General features: G+C 41.0%; 1 protein-coding gene across 3 annotated transcripts in view; it reads left to right on the top strand.

The window, feature by feature from the left end:
- zmp:0000001236 (mastermind-like protein 2) overlaps positions 1 to 21,101 on the top strand; it is a 423,342-nt gene extending 402,241 nt beyond the window's left edge. For all 3 annotated transcript variants that reach the window (XM_043691468.1, XM_043691467.1, XM_043691466.1), the window contains 2 exons: positions 5,051 to 5,162; positions 19,730 to 21,101. In XM_043691468.1, coding sequence (XP_043547403.1) covers positions 5,051 to 5,162; positions 19,730 to 20,733 — 1,116 coding nt within the window. In that variant the 3' untranslated portion in view covers positions 20,734 to 21,101. The remainder of the gene's footprint in view (positions 1 to 5,050; positions 5,163 to 19,729) is intronic.
- Positions 21,102 to 21,768: the final 667 nt, after the last annotated feature.

The following is a 21,768-nucleotide window of genomic DNA, read 5'->3' as shown; positions in this document are numbered from 1 at the left end:
AGGCAATCACTCTTAAGTGCAACCTGCTCTGGCTCCTTTCCCATTTTCTCCATTAGACAGAAATTAGCAGAAAATTGAGAGGCTGGAAAGCCACTATGGACAAACATGGGTAGTCCCATGAACTGCCCTCAGGCCTCACATCATGGCTGATTTACAGAGATGTTTTTGTATCCTTTTGGTGATGCGCATTACAGGTCTCCAGTCTATTTTAAGAACAGCAGCAACCATAATGAGTGAGTTTCCAATCGAGCACATTTTCCCCATTGTACAAATGTACATAGATTAAGCCACATATTACATAGAGTGCAAGGGTGCTTGTTTCTAATGTTTTTTATCCTTTGGGTGCATATCTTTACTAAAGGCTTCTTACGAGACAATAAAACAAAAAAGACAATAAGTCATTGGCTCATTTTACCATTTTAACATTTCAGGTAGCTGGACAAAGTTATTAGTTTTGAAAATCCTGAACTCAATATGTTGCATACATGTCTGCCTCTGATGTCGGAAATGAACAGCGAGTGTGTGCTGCAGAGACCGAACTCTCTTATCTGATAGTATATCATGTTCCGTCTTATAAGAAATTGCCCTCACATCACATTAAACCCACAGGACAGCGCAGGAATCTGGAAAAGTGCAGATTAAAAAGGAGAAGAATTCCATTTATGTGGTCCCTTTTCTGACCTTGGACCACCAAAAATATTTTCAGCCAGTAACATTCAAAGATGTAAATAACTCGCTCCCACAGACAGCAATGTGGTAATGATCAGGTAATCTTTATGATGTGTGATTGACGAAGCATCAATAATGGCCAGAATATTAGGAATACCTCCCCTGTCTTTTTCAAAGTGGTGACATGAAATCTTTTATGCATTTAAATTACATGAAAATGGCACTGAATATGTCATCCAGGACTGCATCCTGATCCCCACCAGTAATATTTGCTGCAGATCATAGGTAGAGTATTACTACATAACCCTGATGCCACAGCTTCATGAATTGACCTTTCTTTAGGAACTTTCTTTAGGAACTGTGGGTGGTTATTTATGAAATAGGTTCTATGTTTGATTTTTGGAATCAAAGCCTTTTATGCCTTAGTAATTGGACAACTGGATTGGGTAATAAATGTCAGCCAAAACCAATGTCTCCTGAGTGAATGAGGAAAAGTACTTCTTGCTAATTACTGTATGTCTCCTACAAAGTGTTAGAAATCGTGTCCAGCTTTTGTCTTCCTCCGAATCTGATTGCTGTTCATCGCACACTTGCTTAATTTCACCTCTGCCAGCCCTGCCTTTAATCTTCTCAGCCCAAAAGTCTGGAAATTCTTCCAATTGAATGCCAGCCTTTAAGATATTGTTTACCTCATAGCCCCTCCTGATATTTTATCCTGTTCATTTAATTTAATTCTTTTATGACTAGCACCAGATTATGAACATGATCGAGATCAGGTGCTTCCCTTCAGTCACTTTTCCAAGGTGCCACTTAATATGTGCTTTTTCTAAGCTGACTTTCATTGGAAGGGCACACTGAATCTTTGGTACAGTCTCTGGTAATAGTACTGGGAATTCTGTCAGCACTGACTGTGGATTGTCACATTGCTCCTGTGGTATGCCTAGCCCAGCCTTCTTTTTCATTACACATTCATGAAGTATGGGGAGAGTGTGCGGAAGAGTCGTGTGGAAGTATTGGTTAGTCTGGGAAAGAGAATCTAACCACTTGTAGCCCTTCCTTTTCACTGTGCAATCTGATCTGCAGTTGTGTCGAGTGATTGATGGTAATTACATTCTTGGAAGTCCACTTACACCACTGAAGCCAGGCACCAACTCACGGACATCTCCTCCTACTAACCCCTCGACAATGACCTCACCTCTCATCACCAGACCATCATCTCCAGATCATCCACAACCTCATCACTTTAGGGGATTTCTCATCCACAGCCTCCAATCTCATAGTCCTGGAACCCCGCCAAGTCTGTTTCTATCTCTAACCCAAAATTCACAAACCTGACTGCCCTGGTCGACCCATCGTTTCTGCCTGCTCCTGCCCTACCAAACTTATCTCCTCATATCTTGACACCTTCCAGTCCCCCTTAGTCAAGGAACTCCCCACAAACATTCAGAACACCACCCATGCATTCTACCTCCTCCATGACTTTTATTTCCCTGGCCCCAGTGCCTCATCTTCACCATGGACATCCAGTCCCTGAACACATCTAACTGCCATGGCAAAGACCTCCACGGTTTCCGTTTCTTCCTCTCCTGCCGACCTAACCAATATCCCTCCACCAACTCAGTCCTTCAGTGAAAAGGGATAGCTGCATATCCATGAGATTTAAACTTAATGAACAACCTACCATGCAGTACCTTGTCAAAAGTCTTGCGAAAATCCACGTAGACAGCATCTGAACAACTCTTCAAGCTTGAGGGAATCTTGCAAAATGTATAAAGTGTCGATTAGAAAGAATTGAGATAATTGTAACTTAGATAAGAAGAATTTATGCCCCTAAGTAGGTGAGTCAATAACCAGAAAGCATAGATTGCAAGTAATTAGCAAAGAGATGAGAGAGGAGTTGATGTGTTTTTCATCCAGAGAACATTGATGCTCTGCAAATACTGTTTGAAAGGGTGATTTCAACATATTTAAAATGTATTCAGATATCCATATGAAATGCCATAACCCATTGGGTTATGGACCAAGCTCTAGAAATTTGGATTAGATTGAAAAGCATTTTTTCAGGCAGGCACAAGCACAATGTGGCTGATTGTAATTCTAAATAACTGGAATTTACCAGTTCCAAAAAACAATTTATTTTCTATGTTCTATGTAACTTTTGAACTGCTTTTTTAAATATGTCTGATGGTGAACTGTTTCTAGACATTGTGCAGCAGTTCTTCCAATGGAATGCCTGGAGGAGTGTTTAGGTCAAACCTGTTTGCTTGGGTGTGTCCGCCTGCTTTTCCACTTCCATTCAGTTCTCAGTTGAAATACTGTTCAATCCAAATGGCCCACTTTTCAAAGAGTTAGATTTCTGGTGGAGACTTTGTCACTTATTGTTACAGAGGAAGAAAATCTTGAACAAGAAATTGGGAAATAGAGTGATTTCAGGAACTGTAGCATATAATGCAGAATGTGTGATGGAACAATTTGACCTATTCAGAACCAAAAATAATCATTGACCTGTCTTGTTACATCTGGTGATGTTAAAACGCATTTTCTGTCACTGCAGCTGTGTGCAGTATACATCACTGGCAGAATTGGTCTGTTTCTCCTATGTCAGGACTGTAGATTTCAGCCTTAAGGAAAGATTGGACAGGCTGGGGTTGTTTATTTCTGAATGCAGGAGGTTCAGGATAGATTTGATCAAGCTGTGTGAGAGGCTTAGATAAGAAGGATCTATGCCCCTAAGTAGGGGAGTCAATAACCAGAAAGCATAGACTGAAAGTAATTAGCAGAGAGGTTAGAGAGGAGTTGATGTATTTTTCATCCAGAGAACATTGATGCTCTGCAAATCACAGTTTGAAAGGGTGATTGATTTAAAAACCTTTGACATATTTGGATATCCATATGAAATGTCATAACCCATTTGGCTCTGGAAATTTGGATTAGATTAAAACGTATTTTTCAGGCTGGCACAAGCACAATGTGGCTGATTGGTCTCCCTTCTATGCTGGATGTTTTCTGCGGTTTCCTACAATACTCTTTGGTCTTGCCTATGTTTTGCCCTTTTGGAAACCACAGAGTCCTTCTCGTTGTATTCCCAACATAGGACGACGATGATTTCATCATAGAATCTCTGCTCTGCTGCTGAATTTGAGATTTCTTATGGGAAGGTAGGGCAGGCCTTTTGAAAGCGACCTTAACAGTTGCCTTTAAGGCCCCAGAAACACTGAATTTGTTTTGCCTAATGCACCCTAATATATGCTCATTAGTGTACATCTGCGCTGTGATGACATTCAAGCAATGTCAAAACAGAGCCAAGATGCATTGATGGAACCCCATAAGAGGGAAGTTTCTCCTGTTACATGCATACCTTTCACATCAGAGCATCTAATATCTGATATTAAATGTTTCAGTGCACGTGTCAGAACATAGCTTCTCATATAGAATTCCCCATATGGTGGCTAGAATTATTGAGGCAGGTTCAGAGGCAGGGAGGTGAAGGTGAGTATACCATGGTCTTTCAGGTTTTACCTCATTTATGAGCCTTCCTGTGTCCCCATCAATTAAAATCCACAAGTGGGCAATTAATTCGGCTCTCCCACCATTGGTATTCAACATTGCTTGCAGGTTCACATGAGGATGCCCCATTCAGAAATACTCAGAGCCAAGGTAAGGGATCCCACCCCGTACCACCATTCCATAAGGGCCTTAAATTCAAAACATGAGACCTCCACCTCTTGATTCAAATCCTGCCTGTGGAATCTTGACATTCAGCTGTGTAGATGTGTTAAGTGGTAATGAGTTGCGTCCCTACATAGTCCCTTTATGGGCGGCACGGTGGCACAGTGGTTAGCACTGCTGCCTCGCAGCGCCAGAGATCCGGGTTCAATTCCCGCCTCAGGCGACTGACTGTGTGGAGTTTGCACGTTCTCCCCGTGTCTGCATGGGTTTCCTCCGGGTGCTCCGGTTTCCTCCCACAGTCCAAAGATGTGCTGGTCAGGTGAATTGGCCATGCTAAATTGCCCGTAGTGTTAGGTAAGGGGTAAATGTAGGGGTATGGGTGGGTTACGCTTCGGCGGGTCGGTGTGGAATTGTTGGGCCGAAGGGCCTGTTTCCACACTGTAAAGTAATCTAATAGTGCTCCAGTGGGTTGAGTCTCCACTCTATCGGGCCTCCAGTCTGCATGGCTGGGGCTCTGACACAAATTAGCAAATAAGTAGTCAGCATCATTGGTGAAGTTTATGTCAAGGACACGTCTAACATTTCCATTTCACCTGTCACGCTGTGTGGCCACTGGGATTATATGAAATAGGGAAGAAGGAAAAGGAAAGACTTGTTTTCTAAGGTGTTACTTTTGAATTACTGATTGAACAATAATTGACTTACTTTTTAGGAGAAAATGAACACACAGGATCAACTTAGCAGGCATTTGACTAGGCCACCTCCAGATTATAAAGAACAAAGACGAAATCTAGTTGGAATTCCACAGCCAAATCAGTTTCCAGGTAATGAAAAATGTAATATTGCACCTTGAACTTTGTTTTCTATACATTGCAATAATAATGTTACAAAATATAAATGTATTTTGTGTTAATTGCTTTTTTTTCTGAATAGCATGGATTCTAATAGCTATTGAAGAATATAAATTGTTTAGGTACAGGAATATTTACAATTGTCATGGTCATCTCATTCTGGTAGGGTGAAAAGGTAAAGTTGCCATTGTCTTGGCATACTTTAGGGCAACTTTCTCATTAGAGAGATGATTATTCATTTTTAACCTAAGAATCTGCAAGGTGAGAGTTTGAGGAGGGTCCATCATGGTAATCTCAGCTAGTGTGGGAATTTAACCCACACTGTTGGCATCATTCTGCATTGCAAACCAGCCATCATGCCAACTGAGCAAACCAACCTCAGTATGGTAACTGCAAGAGGAACGGCTATGAATATGGATAACAATACATAGTAATCATTGATCTCATCAAGATATACAAGAGGAGATCTGAGAAAAATGCCTTCCACCCAGAGGGCGGTAGAAATATGAAACATGGACACAGCTACTCTTGCAACATTCAAGAAGCATCTGGGTGAGTACTTAAAATGCCAGGACCACATGTCTATACTGAGCCAAAGGATCTGTTTCTATGTTGACAAATTCTATGACTCTAAAAGACCTTTTTATTGAGGCTGTTGGAGAAAGCCCAAGACAAGGGATCATCACATCTTCAACAAAGAATTGTTCAACGCTGAAGATGCTGCACTAATATTCCATGCCACAGAACACCTCAGATACAAATGCTGTAATTCTTTCATGTGTGGCAGTATTCAGTAGGAACTAGGAAATGTTAAATGGGTGAAGCCTTTATCAGGCAAGTCCACATTTGACATGTGGGAATTTTTTAAAGACCTTCAAATCAGAGTTCCGGACTGTCATGTTCTGGTAAGGAGGAGGGATATTGATGGCAGGGTAAGGGACTCTTGAATAACAAGGGAGAATGTGACTTTGTCAAAAGGAAAAGAGGAGTGTATGTAAGGTTTAGGAAGCTAAAATCAGACAGGACTCATGAGGAATATAAAGTAATTAGGTAAAAACTCAAGGAGGAGGTTAGGAGAGCAAATACAGGCCATGAAATGACCTTGGCAAGTCAGGTTAAAGACAATCCTAAGGCATTTTATATATACATTAAAAACAAGAGGATGACGAAGAAGAAGGTAAGATCACTCAAAGATAAAGGAGTGAACTTGTACTTGGAGGCAGAGGAAGTGGGTGAGCTCATAAATGAGTACTTTGCATCAATATTCACCCAGGAAAAGGATCTGGATGATAGTGAGATTAGTGTGGACCATACTAATAAGCTAGGGCATTTTGAGATCAAGAAAGAAGTGGTGTTAGGTATTGTGAAAAGCATTAAGATGGATAGGTCCCCAAGGTTTGATGATATCTACACCAGGCTATTGAGAGAAGCATGAGCGGAGGTTGCGGGGGCCTTGACCAAGATCTTTGTATCCTTGCTAGCCACTGGAAATGTCCCGGAGGAGAGGTGAGTAGCTAATGTTGTTCCTCTGTTCAAGATAAGAAATAGAGATAATCCAGGCATGAGATTGGTAAGTCTCATATCAGTGATTGGGAAGCTATAGGAGAGAATTTTCAGGGATAGGATTTATTTGCATTTGGAAAAGCATGCCCTAATTAGGGACAGTCAGCATAGCTTTGTGCAGGGCAGGTCATGTCTTGTCAACCTGATTGAATTTTTTGAGGAGGATAAAAAGGTGATAAATGAGAGTAGAGCAGTGGATGTTGTCCACAAGGGTTTTAGTCACGTTTTTAACAAGGTCCCTCATGGTAGGCTCATCCAGATGCTTAAGATGACTGGGATCCATAGTGATTTGAAGAGTTGGATTCAGAATTGTTATGCTCATAGAAAGCAGAAGGTAATGGTGGAACATTGTTTTTCTGGTTGGAGGTCCGTGACTAGTGGTGTTCCATAGCGATCTGTACTGGAACCTCTGCTGTTTCAGATATATGTAGGATGAAAATGTAGATGTACAGGTTAGTACTTTTGCAGACAAAACAGAGATCAGTGAAAATGTGGATAGTGTAGAAGATTTCCAAAGGATTAGTTGCACCCAGAAGGGCTCTCAGAATGGCGCCGAGGATGCCAAGTTCAAGCAGCTGATGGTGAACATACTGGATGAGTGGGAGAAACTGATGTAGAATCTGTGGGAGCCACAGGAAACTTTGTCCCTCACTGGGCAGATAGGCATTTAATTTAGGTAAGTGTGAGGTGCCACACTTTTGGAGATCAAATTTTCAGAAAAAATATACAGTCGTGGCAGGACCCTGAACAGCATAGATGTCCATAGCTCCCTGAAAGTGGCCGCACAAGTACATAGGGTGGTAAAGAAGGCGTATGGCATGCTTGGCATCATAGGTCAGGGAACTGAGTACAAGAGTCAGGATGTCATGTTGCAGCTTTATAAGACATTGGTTAGGCCACACTTTGAGTACTAAATTCAGTTCTGGTTGCCACATTCCAGGAAGTTTGTGGATGCTTTGGAGAAGGTGCAGAAGAGGATTACCGAATGCTATGTGGATTGAAGAGTATGAACTATAAGGAGAGGCTAGAGAAACTTAGGTTGTTTACTCTGAAGTGGCAGGGGCTGAGGGGAGACTTAATATAAGTCTATAAATTATGAGATGCATAGATAAGGTTACCGGTCAGAATCTTGCCCTCAGAGTTAAAATGTCTAATACTTGGGGATGTGCATTTCAGATGTGAGGGGGAAAGTTCAAAGGTGATGTGAAGGGCAAGTTTTTTACACAGAAAGTGGTAGGAGTGTGGAACATGCTGCCAGGGCTGGTGGTGGTAGTGGATACAATAGGGGCATTTAGATAAGTACAAGAATATGCAAGGATTGGAGGAATATGGACCAAGGGTAGGCAGAACAGATTAGTTTAATTTGGCATCATGTTCAGTACAACATTGTGGGCCAAAGGGCCTGTTCCTGTGCTGTACAGTTGAATGTTCAACATGTGTAAACAGTTTCATTTGACTATTCGTTTCAAGAAGATAAATGTCATGGAGCTGAATCTTACATTTTCTGACTAAGTCCAAGTTGCATCGAGCTTTTTAGAGGATTTTCACCATGAGACCTAGCAAGTTTCCTCACCATAGCTTACGAAACTTGCGTCATTAACAACCTACTTATTCATTTGGCATCTGCCATGTGCAATTCCAGCTGCACCTTCCCACATAAGAACAACTCACCATTCAGCAGATATTTCAGAATTAATTTATGCCCATGCCATCTTGCTCTGCTACTTGTCAAAAACAAAAGAAAAAGCAATATGCTCCTGATCTCAAGATCAGACTCAGTGGACTTCTTATCCAATTCTACCATGAATCTCAACCTATCTCACATTGATCACATCCCCATAACATTCTAACTATGATGTAGGATGTTGCTATTCTACCATCTATCAACATTCACAATGTGACACTGCAGGTTATTGATGGCCTCACAATCATCAGCAGTCTGCCATTTTATAGTGAAATCAGCACATGCATTGCAATAGCTGTAGCTTTTTATGTCCAAACTGAATATATATAGCCTGAAATATTGCACTAACCATTGTGTCATGACCTGCTGGGCATCCATACCTCCACCACAAAGACACCTACAAGCATTATAAGATTCTGGACCTTGACACTGACAACTGACAGTCACTGATAACCAGGGCTACAGACGGTAATTGTTTGGATGGGAATTGGAAGAGATGAACAGAAATGGAAAACTCAGCTCGCCAAGAAGAAGTCACAGAGGTCTGGTGATCAGTGAATTTGGCACCTCTCCATCTCCAGCAAATGTGGCGGAAAACTGTCTTGCCAAAGTTTAGCTTCTAAGACTTACCAGTTGATGTTTAACACCCATGGTCAGATTGTCTGGGGTTCACCCACTCAGTGGAAGGAAAGTTGACTCAAAGCCACTTACCGCTTTGCAACCTCCCTCTGTAACTCTCCTTAGCCAATCTGATTGGTGTGGGCAAAATATTATTCAGGTCAATAAGCTTGTTAATATAGCTATGAACCTTTAATTATTTGTTTAAATATAGCACACAAGCAGTCAATTTCACAACATCTAGCAAGAATATTTCAAGGGCAATCTCTGGGATTGTTGGGACAGTGCTACATTCACCATTTGACCTACTTTAAGTGACATCTCTGCTGAAAACATGCCCAGCAAGGATTCCTGAAGAAGGGCTTATGCCCGAAACGTCGATTCTCCTGTTCCCTGGATGCTGCCTGACCTGCTGCGCTTTTCCAGCAACACATTTTCAGCTCTGATCTCCAGCATCTGCAGACCTCACTTTCTCCAGCAAGGATACAGCCATTGCAGTACAAACCATCGTCTTATGAGATGGAACGCTGAGCAGCACGGTGGCATATGGGTGGCACGGTGGCACAGTGGTTAGCACTGCTGCCTCACAGCGCCAGAGACTCTGGTTCAATTCCCGCCTCAGGCAACAGACTGTGTGGAGTTTGCACTTCTCCCTGTGTCTGCATGGGTTTCCTCCGGGTGCAGGTTAGGTGAATTGGCCGTGCTGAATTGCCTGTAGTGTTAGTAGAAGGGGTAAATGTAGGAGAATGGGTTTAGGTGGGTTGTGGGTCGGTGTGGACTTGTTGGGCCAAAGGGCCTGTTTCCACAATGTAAGTTATCTAATCTAATCTAAATGTTATGGACCAAACCCCTTCAAAATATATGAAGAAGAAAGCCTATACCCTAACTTTTTCTTATATTAGAGATATGTACCAGCTAATCTGTCTTCTGGACTGGATGCTATTTGATTGGTCAAACTACCTGCCTTGACACAAAACACACTTTATTCATGCACTAAACGGGTAGTTCTTCTATAACGTGATGGTTGCATTTTTGTGCAACCCCACATTTAGAAACAGTGCTTAAAGTGTTGGTGATGTAATTGTCTTATAGCCAACTCAAGTTTTAAAACTTTTCACTTGAGAAACAGTGTCTCCAATTCGTCAATTGCATTACAGCAAATTTGCATTAATGAAACATGCATTATAGCAGAACTACCCTTCGTTAAAAATACAATAAAAGAAAGAAGAAATTTGACTAACTTAACTCTTTTGAAAACTTAACAGAAGAATTATTTAACGATTAAAAGATAACTATTCCAATATAGTAACATCCCATAAACACATTGGCAGGGAGAGATACACTGCAGCTTCCAATCCAGCGTCAAGACCCCAGAAACTTCTACTAAAAGATTGAAACCAGAACTCCTGGTTCTGTGGGAGCTTGGCCCCACCCATTCAAGCTACTTCTATTGTTCAAACGTTTTTACAAACACCCAAGACCTCCCTTGCTGTTTTCTTTATTGGCTTAGAGCAGCCAGGCCAGCACCTCTGTCACAACTTTTATTCATTAAGAAAAACAAAATACACCTCTTAAACTCATAGTATTGTCACACCATCAACACTGTGTCTTCACATGGCCAACTTTATTACAGTGAAACATCTAAGCTGTTTTACTCTCATCCCCCCCTCTTGTGTTTCCACTTTACCTTGTAGTAAGCTATCTTTATTATCTTTAGTGAAATCTCCTTTTGCTTGCCACCTGACGATTTTTCTTTTCCCCAGTTTCTAGCTCTGACAGATTGAAAGTTATGACAGAAGCCAAACTTTGATTTATGAGCCTCCTCATAATCATCTGCTATTTCTGCTGCTAATCTCGCAGTCTTAATCTCTGGTCTTCCACATAAGTTCTCACTATCTCAGAAAGTGAATTTGTGAACTCATCCAAAACAAATGTCTCTTCAAGAATGACATTTGTTTGATCTATTTTCAAAGCCTTTATCCACCTACAGTGCATTCTGGTATAACACAACAGTTGTGTTCCTCTGCAACCTTGCATGATATAAAATCGCACCAGGGAAAATCACTATAGAAAGTATAAAAGATCACTATAGAAAATTGCTATACCCATTCAGTAGAAAGTTTGTATTATCCAAATAGCACCGACAATTTGTCAATTACGCTATATCCAATTTGTGGTAATGAAACATGTGTTATACCAGAACAACACGTATCAAAATTACTTTATTTGATCCTTTCAAGCTCAAGGTACGTTTGACCAGTGTAGGCTTCTGGCAGTAGCTCATATGTACTTAAAGTAGCTTTCTTCATCTCCTCATACTCCCCAAGTTTCAGGAATCTAATGAGGAACTCTGGTCAAATATACCTTGAGCTTGGAAGGATCAAATAAAGTAATTTTGATACATGTTGGTCTGATATAACACATGTTTCATCATCACAAATTTGCTAAAATGCAATTGACAAATTGTCAATGCTATTTGGATAACATAAACTTTGTACTGAATGTGTATACCTCCTCTGATAGTGAAGCAATTACCTTACTAGCTCTGCCTATCGACTTTATTTGGATTAACAATACCTACATGGTCACCAGCCACTCCATTTGTTTAGCCACTTTGGAACATAGAACAGTATAACACAGGAGGGGGGTTTTCAGCCCACAACATTGTGCTGAACATGATGCTAAACTAAGCTAATCTCTTCTGCCTGCCCTTGGTCCATATCACTCCATTCCTTGCATATTCTTGTGCTTATCTAAAAATCTCTTAAAGGCCCCTATCATATCTGCCTTTACCTTCATCCCTGGCAGCACATTCAACACTTCTACTATGCCCTGTGTGAAAAACTTGCCCCTCACATCTCCTTTGAACTTTTTTCCTCTCACCTTAAATGCATTTTTGAGACATTTCAACTGTGGAGAAAAAAGTCTGACCATCAACCCTACCTATGCATCTTAGAATGTTATAGACTTCCATCAGTTCTCCCCTCAGCCTCCGCCACTCCAGATAAAGCAACCTAAGTTTTTCTAGCCTCTCTTTATAGCTCATACCTATATTCCTGGCAACATCCTGGTAAATCTCTTATCCACCCTCTCTAAAACCTCCACATCCTTCCTGTCATGCGTTGACCAGATTTGTAAGCAATACTCCCAAGTGTGGCCTAACCAAAGTCTTATAAAGCAGCAAAATGAAATCCTGACTCTTGTACTCAATTCCCCGATCAATAAAGGTGAGCATGCCATACTCCTTCTTTACTAGCCTATCTGTTTGCATGCCCACTTTCAGGGAAAAATGGACTTGAATCCCAAGATCCCTATATGCATCAGTGCTGTTCAGGGTCTTGTGATTAACTGTATACTTTTTCTTAAATTTGATCTCCCAAAATGCAGCCTTCACATTGCCCAGATTAAACTCCATCTGACATTTCTCCACTCATATCCCACTTTATCCTTTGACAACCTTCTTCCATAGCCACAACTCCATTGATCTTTGTATCAACTGCAAACTTACTAACCCACCCATCTACATTTTCATACCAAGTCATTTGCAGGAGAACCTCAAATATTTGGCATTCAATTATCTGAATATAGGATTACCCGGCAAGATTGCAAGGTCCCGATGCTCGACAAAACTATGTTATCCGGCATTCGACTATCCGGAATTCAATTAACCAATCAAGATACTCCCTGCCTGTGTCCTTCGGATAATCAAGGTTTCTCTGTATATATATCACAAACAGCAGAAGTACCAGTATGGATCCCTGCAGAACATCACTGGACACGACCTCCAGCCAAGAAAACATCATTCCACCATTACCCTCTGCCTTCTATTGGCAAGCCAAAATTCATGTAGACAGCATTCACTGCTCTACCCTCATTGAACAACTTGTTAGCCTCCTTGAATAATTTAATCAAGTTAAACAAATGTGACCTGCCCTGCACAGAGCCATACTGACGGTCCATAGTTAGGCCATGATTTTCCAATTGCGCATAAATCCTATCCATTAGAATCCTCTCCAATAGCTTCCCAACTACCAGTGTGAGATTCACCAGTCTATAGTTTCTTGGATTGTTCCCTTTTTGAACAGAGGAACAACATTAACCATTCACCAGTACTTTGGGACATCTTCAGTGACTAGCAAGAATACAATGATCTTGGTCAAGGCCCCAGCAATCTCCTCTCTTGCCTCTCTCAAAACCTGGTGTGGATACCATTGGGCCCTGAGGACTTATCCATCTTAACATTCTTCAAAAGACTCAATATCATTTTTTTCTTTATATAAAATGCCCTAGCATATCAGCCTGCTTCACACTAATCTCACCAACTTCCATAGCCTTTTCCTGGGGGATTATCGATGCAAAGTACTCATTTATGAGCTTGCCCACTTCCTCTGTCTCCAGACACAAGTTCCCTCCTTTATTCTTGAGTGGTCCTACCTTCTCCCTAGTTATCTTCTTGTTTTTAGTGTATGTATAGAATTCTTTGGGATTCTATTTAACCCTACTTGCCAAGGTTATTTCATGGCCCTTTCTTGTTCTCCTAACTTCCTGCTTGAGTTCTTTCCTGCTCCTTTATACTCCTCAAGGGCCCTGTCTGATTTTAGCTTCCTAACTCTTGCATAAGCTTTCTTAGATGAAATGAGAAAGACCTTAACTTTGAACTTGGCAAATGCTTGGACATATTTGAACAGATCCCCACTAGATCTTTGGCTATGATAACATTGCTCTTCATCACTGTCCTCATCACTACTTCTAGTTTTCACCTCTACCTCCAGCATTTTAAGTCGACTCTGAGTTTTCAGTTCCAATCTCTGAAGTTTGAAAACTCTGTTTCTTTGGGGTGGTATGGTGGCTCAGTGGTTAGCACTGCTGCCTCAGAGCAGCAGTGGAGTTTGCATGTTGTCCCCATGTTTGGACGCTCTAGTTTCCTCCCTCACCCAACAGTTGCAGTTTAGGCGAATTGGCCGTGCTAAATTGCCCATCGTGTCCAGGGATGTCTCAGTTAGTGGATTAGCTATGGGAAGTGCAGGATTATGGGGATAGGGTAGGGTCTGGGTCAGATGCTCTTCGGAGGGAGGGTGTGGATTCAATGGGCTTAATGGCCTGCTTCTACACTTTTGGCATTCTATGATGGATTCTATGATGATTCTGCCATTTTTCTACTTTTTAATCATAATTTAAACTGTTTCATTTTTTTTCATGTTCAAGCTGCTTCATTTGCAATTGAATATCAAAGATTCTAATGGCATTCTTGGCAATTGTAAATGCGGTGTGATTGTCACGATTATCTCCATTTTCCTCAGACACAGCACACCCAACTCCAGTCAGTTAGCAATTCCAAAAGCTTTGCCTTGTTCACTTTCTGTAAAATACCTGAAGTAACTTCTTCCACTCCTAGAAAACTCATAGTGACTGAAAGAGCCATTATTATACAAGGCACACGCTGTTTGAATGAATCGAATTCAATGCCCAAACAAAAAAAATCACTCAGTCCTCACTACCTTTGAGTCCAATAATCCAAAATTAAGCATGGAATTAGATATTTGGATCGAGACAAGAGCTCCAAATTTGTTACGGATTAGACCTAACCCCTTCAAAATATATTCACAAGATAGTCTATACCCATGGTAGGCTCATTCAGAAGGTCAGGAGGAATGGGATACAGGGGAACTTAGCTGTCTGGATACAGAATTGGCTGGCCAATAGAAGACAGCGAGTAGTAGTAGAAGGAAAATATTTTGCCTGGAAGTCAGTGGTGAGTGGTGTTCCACAGGGCTCTGTCCGTGGGCCTCTACGGTTTGTAATTTTTATTAATGACTTGGATGAGGGGATTGAAGTATGGATCAGCAAGTTTGCAGACGACACAAAGGTTGGAGGTGTCGTTGACAGTATAGAGGGCTGTTGTAGGCTGCAGCGGGACATTGACAGGATGCAGAGATGGGCTGAGAAATGGCAGGTGGAGTTCAACCTGGATAAATGCGAGGTGATGCATTTTGGAAGGTCGAATTTGAAAGCTGAGTACAGGATTAAGGATAGGATTCTTGGCAGTGTGGAGGAACAGAGGGATCTTGGTGTGCAGGTACATAGATCCCTTAAAATGGCCACCCAAATGGACAGGGTTGTTAAGAAAGCATATGGTGTTTTGGCTTTCATTAACAAGGGGATTGAGTTTAAGAGTCATGAGATCTTGTTGCAGCTCTATAAAACTTTGGTTAGACCGCACTCGTAATACTGCGTCCAGTTCTGGTCACCCTATTATAGGAAAGACGTGGATGCTTTGGAGAGGGTTCAGAGGAGGTTTACCAGAATGCTGCCTGGACTGGAGGGCTTATCGTATGAAGAGAGGTTGACTGAGCTTGGACTTTTTTCATTGGAGAAAAGGAGGAGGAGAGGGGACTTAATTGAGGTATACAAAATAATGAGAGGCATAGATAGAGTCGATAGCCAGAGACTATTTCCCAGGGCAGAAATGGCTAACACGAGGAGTCATAATTTTAAGCTGGTTGGAGGAAAGTATGGAGGGGATGTCAGAGGCGCGTTCTTTACACAGAGAGTTGTGAGAGCATGGAAGGCGTTGCCAGCAGCAGTTGTGGAAGCAAGGTCATTGGGGACATTTAAGACACTGCTGGACATGCACATGGTCACAGAAATTTGAGGGTGCATACATGAGGATCAATGGTCGGCACAACATCGTGGGCTGAAGGGCCTGTTCTGTGCTGTACTGTTCTATGTTCTATACCCTGACATTTCCTTATTTTGAAGACATGTGCCAAGCATTCAATTCCAGATGTAATTCAATTTCTCAAATTGACAGTATTGAAGCAAAATACACATTTTTTTTGCTACAATTTATTGCTACAATTAAAGTAAAATAAAAGAATGAAGAAACTGGAACTCGATTGAAAAACCTAACATTCCTGAAGAAGGGCTCATGCCCGAAACGTAGATTTTCCTGCTCCTTGGATGCTGCCTGACCTGCTGCGCTTTTCCAGCAACACATTTTCAGCTCTGAAAAACTTAATAGTATTCTTTGAAAACCAAACAGTACTGTTGCAATATAGTAATATCCATAAACACACAGCCTTGGCAAAGGCAAATTCAGTAAAATACATTGTTTCACAGGCAATTCACCAGCCCAGGAGGAAAAACATCATGAGAAAACTCTGAGAGAGAGACTAGCAGGGAGTGATGGACTACAAATTTCAAACCCAGCTTCAAAGACCTGTCTCTGTGGGAACTTCATGCAATTCATTCAGGCTGCTTCCATTACTCCAACTTTTAAAAAAAACCAAGGCCTGCTAAGCTGTTTAATTGATTATCTTTGGAGCAGACAGCCCAAACCTTTTTCTTTAAAAAAAAAGAACAAAGTACCCCTCTTAAAATCATAGTGTTGTCACACAAGAAGCTGTGTTGAGTCAGCAAAGTACATTACATGTCTACATATGAGACAAGACTAAATGCCATTAATTGTGTTATGACACTGAGGTGAACCCCTCTGTTCATTAAACCAAATGCCCCAGAAAAGCTCACCTTGCCTTGTAATCTATTAAAATGAGTAATACCTCACAAATTTTACTATTTAAAGAAAATGGCATCAAATAACTTTTTTAACTCTAAAAGAGCATTAAACAACTATTCACAATCCTCGCCCCCCACATCCCCTTTCTCTTTACTGCTTATTATCTGCCTCCAATTCTGTAACAATACGTTATTCCAATAAGGTTGAAAAATCACACAGCACCAGGTTATTAGTCCAACAGGTTTTGTTTTAGATTAGATTCTCTACAGTGTGGAAACAGGCCCTTCGGCCCAACAAGTCCACACCGCCCCTCCGAAGAGAAACCCACCAAACCCATTCTCTTACCCTATATTTACCCCTGACTAATACTGTGGGCAATTTAGCATAGCCAATTCACCTGACCTACACATCTTTGGATTGTGGGAGGAAACCGGAGCACCTGGAGGAAATCCACGCAGACACAGGGAGAATGTGCAAACTCCACACAGACAGGCGGGAATCGAATTTGAAAGCACTAGCTTTCGGAGTGCTGCTCCTTCATCAGGTGGTTATGGAGTATAAGATTATAGGATACAGAATTTTTCACAAAAGTTTACAGTGTGATGTAACTGAAATTATACATTGAAAACATCTGGTTTGTTTGTTAAGTCTCTCATCTTTTAGAATGGCAAGTCAACTCTTAATAATAAGAATAATAAACAATAACATTTAATTATTTACCACAATAAATACTATAACAACAAAAGGTACTACAAACTAACAATGTACACTATTAATCTAATCAACTATCTTATGTTTTAACTTATCTCTGGATGATCATATATGACCACACTAGAGCTTGGCCTTGATCCACGTGCTGATGATCACCTGGTTGTCTTCTCCCAGTGATCCCAGGGGTGACTTCTCTTCACAGTGGTTGGACTCGAGTTACTCTTGAGGGTGGTGTTGCAGCAAATAGTTGTTGTTCCAGCCCTTTTGGGAGGGTCTTTAGTGTTCTCCAATAGATCGATCAGGGTTCGATCACCATGATCAATTGGACACAACCAGGCATTGACATGTTAATGGCAGGGTGATTCTTAGGCATCCATTCCTTGAGGTGTTAGGCACACACACAGGTCAGGCAGCCCTCTCCAGTTGAGGGTGTGAGGGTGCCTCTGTTTCTGATTATCCTAGGAATAGCATTCAGTATATTGGTACTGTGTTAATGGTATACTGTATTGTCTGCAGCTGTTAGGTCAATTACATACTGTCTGTCTGTAGCTTAGATTACTTACAGTAGTGGAAACAGGCCCTTCGGCCCAACAAGTCCACACTGCCCCGCCGAAGCGCAACCCACCCATACCCCTACATCTACCCCTTACCTAACACCTTTGGACTGTGGGAGGAAACCGGAGCACCCGGAGGAAACCCACGCAGACACGGGGAGAATGTGCAAACTCCACACAGTCAGTCGCCTGAGGCAGGAATTGAACCCGGGTCTCTGGCGCTGTGAGGCAGCAGTGCTAACCACTGTGCCACCATAGCTGCAGAGAGAAAGTGAGGAATGCAGATGCTGGAGATCAGAGTCGAAGAGTGTGGCACTGGAAAAGCACAGCTGGTCAAGCAGCATCCGAGAAGCAGGAGAATCAAGGTTTCGGGCATAAACCCTTCACCATTCCTGATGAAGAGCTTATGCCCGAAACCTCGATTTTCCTGCTCCTGCGATGTTGCCTGACCATCTGTAGCTGCAGCCTGTCTGGATTCTGCAATATCTTTATTAGCACAGTCACCTTGGTGAAGGTTTGTCTCAGTTTCCCAGCATGCTTCATTTATTGTCCATTTTCATTAATCCGTCATTTTGAGCGGCCCATTTAGCCTCGGTACACGTTTTTATTAGTTAGTACATTGAATACAAGAGTTGAGATGTTATATTAAGGCTTTATAGGATATTGTTAGGCCACATTTGGAATACTGCATTTAATTCTGGTCTCCCTGCTATAGGTAAGATGTTGTTAAACTTGAAAGGATGCAGAAATGATTTAAATGGATGTTGAAAGGTTTGAGGCTGAATAGGCTGGGGTTATTTTCCCTGGAACACCAGAGGCTGAGGGGTGACCTTACAGAGGTTTATAAAATCATGAGGAGCATGGCTAGGGTGCACAGGTTAAGGGAGTCAGAGCTAGAGGGCATATGTTTAAGGTGAGAGGGGAAAGATTTAAAAAGGATTTGAGGGGTAACTTTTTCATACAGGGTGTGGAGCATGTATGGAATGAGCTGCCAGAGGAAAAGTTAAAGATGGATATAATTACATATAAAAGTATTTGGATAGGTATATGAATAGGAAGAGCTTAGCAGGATATAGAAAACAGGCTGCCATTATAGTTATTTTTAATCAGCTTGTTCAGATGTGTTATGGCACATCTCTGAAGCAATTGGGGCTTGAACCTATTAGATTCTGGCCAAGAGGTAAGATCACTACCACTGCCCCACAAGAGCCCATAGGCTGTCACTTATACATTGACCTGTTTTTCTTTTGATTATATTGGCAGCAGAACTACCATCACATGTTGTGCAACTATGTCGAGGGTTGCACCTAATTAATTTCATGACTGAGAAATAATGAACAAAGCAGATAAAATGGATTGAAATCAAGCAAAAACAGATGTCTTTATTTTGCTATTGCGTTTTTCCTGTTCTTTGGTACATTTTTTCTCCTCTGTCACTGATAATATCAATTATCAACCAACACAAGATCTGCTCATTTGACATTGACTGGGGATCAGTCAGTGAAATTTCTTGATTGAGCTGTATTCGTCTACCCAATAATAATGAACCCATTTATCTGCTGAGTTGTTCATTGAAATATCTAACATTGCCTTTTCCCTGAATTGAAATCCCAGTAATTGCTATGCATAATTTAATAGATAAGCCTAAACATTATAATGAATTTAAAACAATTCTGACATCACCAACTCAAATCTATAAGCCCACTTCTCACCTCATCTTGGATCAGCTGAGAAATTCACCAAATGTTTCTTTGTAAAATTTCAACTATGGAAAGCATTGCTAACGATTTGTTGTTTAACCTAATCTATATTTATCCCACCGTAAATTGCACCATTATGCTTGCCTATATTGGAATGTGTATTATGAAAAAAAAACTTTAACTTAATTTTACAGGTGCTGCAGCTGCAATGCCATTGAACTCCTCTCAACCTCTGTCAAGCCCTGCTCCAAATCATCGTGGAGTGCCTTCAAACTCGAACATTTTGCAGGTGAATCCAGCAAGCAACCAAGGACCTAGAATGCCTCCCATTTCAGGAACTCAAAGTGACAGGAGCACAGGAATGTATGGAAGTATGTCAGCTTCTCAGCAGGGAGTATATACTGTTTCTTCCAGTATTAATCAATTGCAGCATCACACAAATCAAAGTCAAATGGGAATGACACAGAACAATATAGCAGTGCCAAGGCAGTCAACCTTAGGTCAAGGAACTACAATGTCAGGGTTTGGTACTGGGTCTGTTGGAAGTTCTGCCATGTCTCAGCAGCAGTTAAGACCAGTTTTGAACCACATAAACACCAGTATATCTGCACAGAGACTTACAAATATGATGACCAATTCCACTATGGCACCACAGAACTGGACACCACCGGCAGTGCAGATAACTCCAAAACAGACACAATTGGGACATAATGTAAGATTCTCTAATAATGCTTCCTTTCCAAATCAAGCAGTTCAGCCCAACATGTCCAATCAACATTTTGCTCAGCGAGGCATGGCACAACCAAACCAAATAGCTCCTGGAGTTCAGATGCAGCCTTTGAGTCAAGCTATAAGTGCACAGACCATAAGTTCACTGAGTGGGCCTTCCCCAAGAGTTAGTCAGCCAAGGGCACAACCACAAGCTATGTCTATAATGAATCAGACAGCAGCAAGCCTGGCTGTGCAAATATTACCCACAACCAATTTCCCTTCCACCAACCGGAATCCTCAAGGGTACCAGAGAACAAATCACAACAGTGATTTGGCATTTGACTTCCTCAACCAACAAGTTGACAATACACTTTCTGGACTCAGCAGTGACTCAGATTTCCTTGACTCGTTGATAAAAAATAGCACTGGCAATGATGACTGGATGAAAGACTTAAATCTTGATGAAATTTTGGGGCAGCATTCCTGAAAAACTTTGAGGATTGTTAAATGTTATCCATCTGTGGAGCAGTACTGATGGACAGAATTTATCTGTGCCTGTAGCTAGTTGACAAAGCATCCCACAGGGATCGCAGGTGTGCACAGCTGTGCCCAACTGGATACAGTTTGCTGAATGGACGTGCACTGTAAAAATATACCAGTACATCATGAAGTGTATATTGCAATACTCAAAATATATAAATGTAATTGCTTAGAAATATATTTTGTAAAATATGTTTTTAACTGAAAATCATATTCTGTGTAAGAACATTATATTTATACATGTTTTCTGAAAAAGTTCTGTGAATCCTTGTAGTGAAATATGTTTATTTACGAAAATTAAATTGTACATGTTTATTTTCTGCAATAGTTTTAAATTGACTTATGTTAGATCAGTGATCTACTTATTGGTTTCAAATGCATACAGTAGTATCTTTTAAAGTGTTTTACAGTATAATTATTATTTTATAAACATTTTCATTGATGTACACTTATCCATTGTGAACCTTTGTGGAAAAACATGCTAAAATTATTAGTTTTAGTTATAAATTCCGTTATCATTCTGCTACATTGGACTGTTTGTAAGTTAAACAGTAGATATGGTTATTAGTGTCATTGTATATTTTCACTTTACATTAAGACAGGACAGGTTTTACAAATCATGAATGTGTATCAGCCTAAATTATGTCAAAGAGCTTACAGATTCACAGTTCAAAGTAAGCTTCTACACATCTTAAGTTCAAATCTGGAATGTGCGACATTCCAGCCTGCCTGTTGTGTATTGGTTGAGCTTCTTTAGTTTTCAGTTTGGGTTTGTGATAGAGCCTTGAACATACTCTCATCTCTGAAATTCATTCTCATGTTCCCTCGATACTCACAAATGACACTGTATATGGCTTCTCTGAAGATAAAAGTTTCCTCCTTAGTACTTTCAATGTGCCTGTGACTTCTGACACTCCATGTGATATCAAGAAACGGTTGAAGGCATTGGATCCTGCAAAGACTACAGGTCCTGACAACATTC

Source organism: Chiloscyllium plagiosum, chromosome 6, assembly GCF_004010195.1.
Source record: "Chiloscyllium plagiosum isolate BGI_BamShark_2017 chromosome 6, ASM401019v2, whole genome shotgun sequence".
Classification (NCBI taxonomy): Eukaryota; Metazoa; Chordata; class Chondrichthyes; order Orectolobiformes; family Hemiscylliidae; genus Chiloscyllium; species Chiloscyllium plagiosum.
The sequence above is the reverse complement of the archived record's forward strand: the minus strand, read 5'-3'. Positions and strand labels throughout refer to the sequence as shown.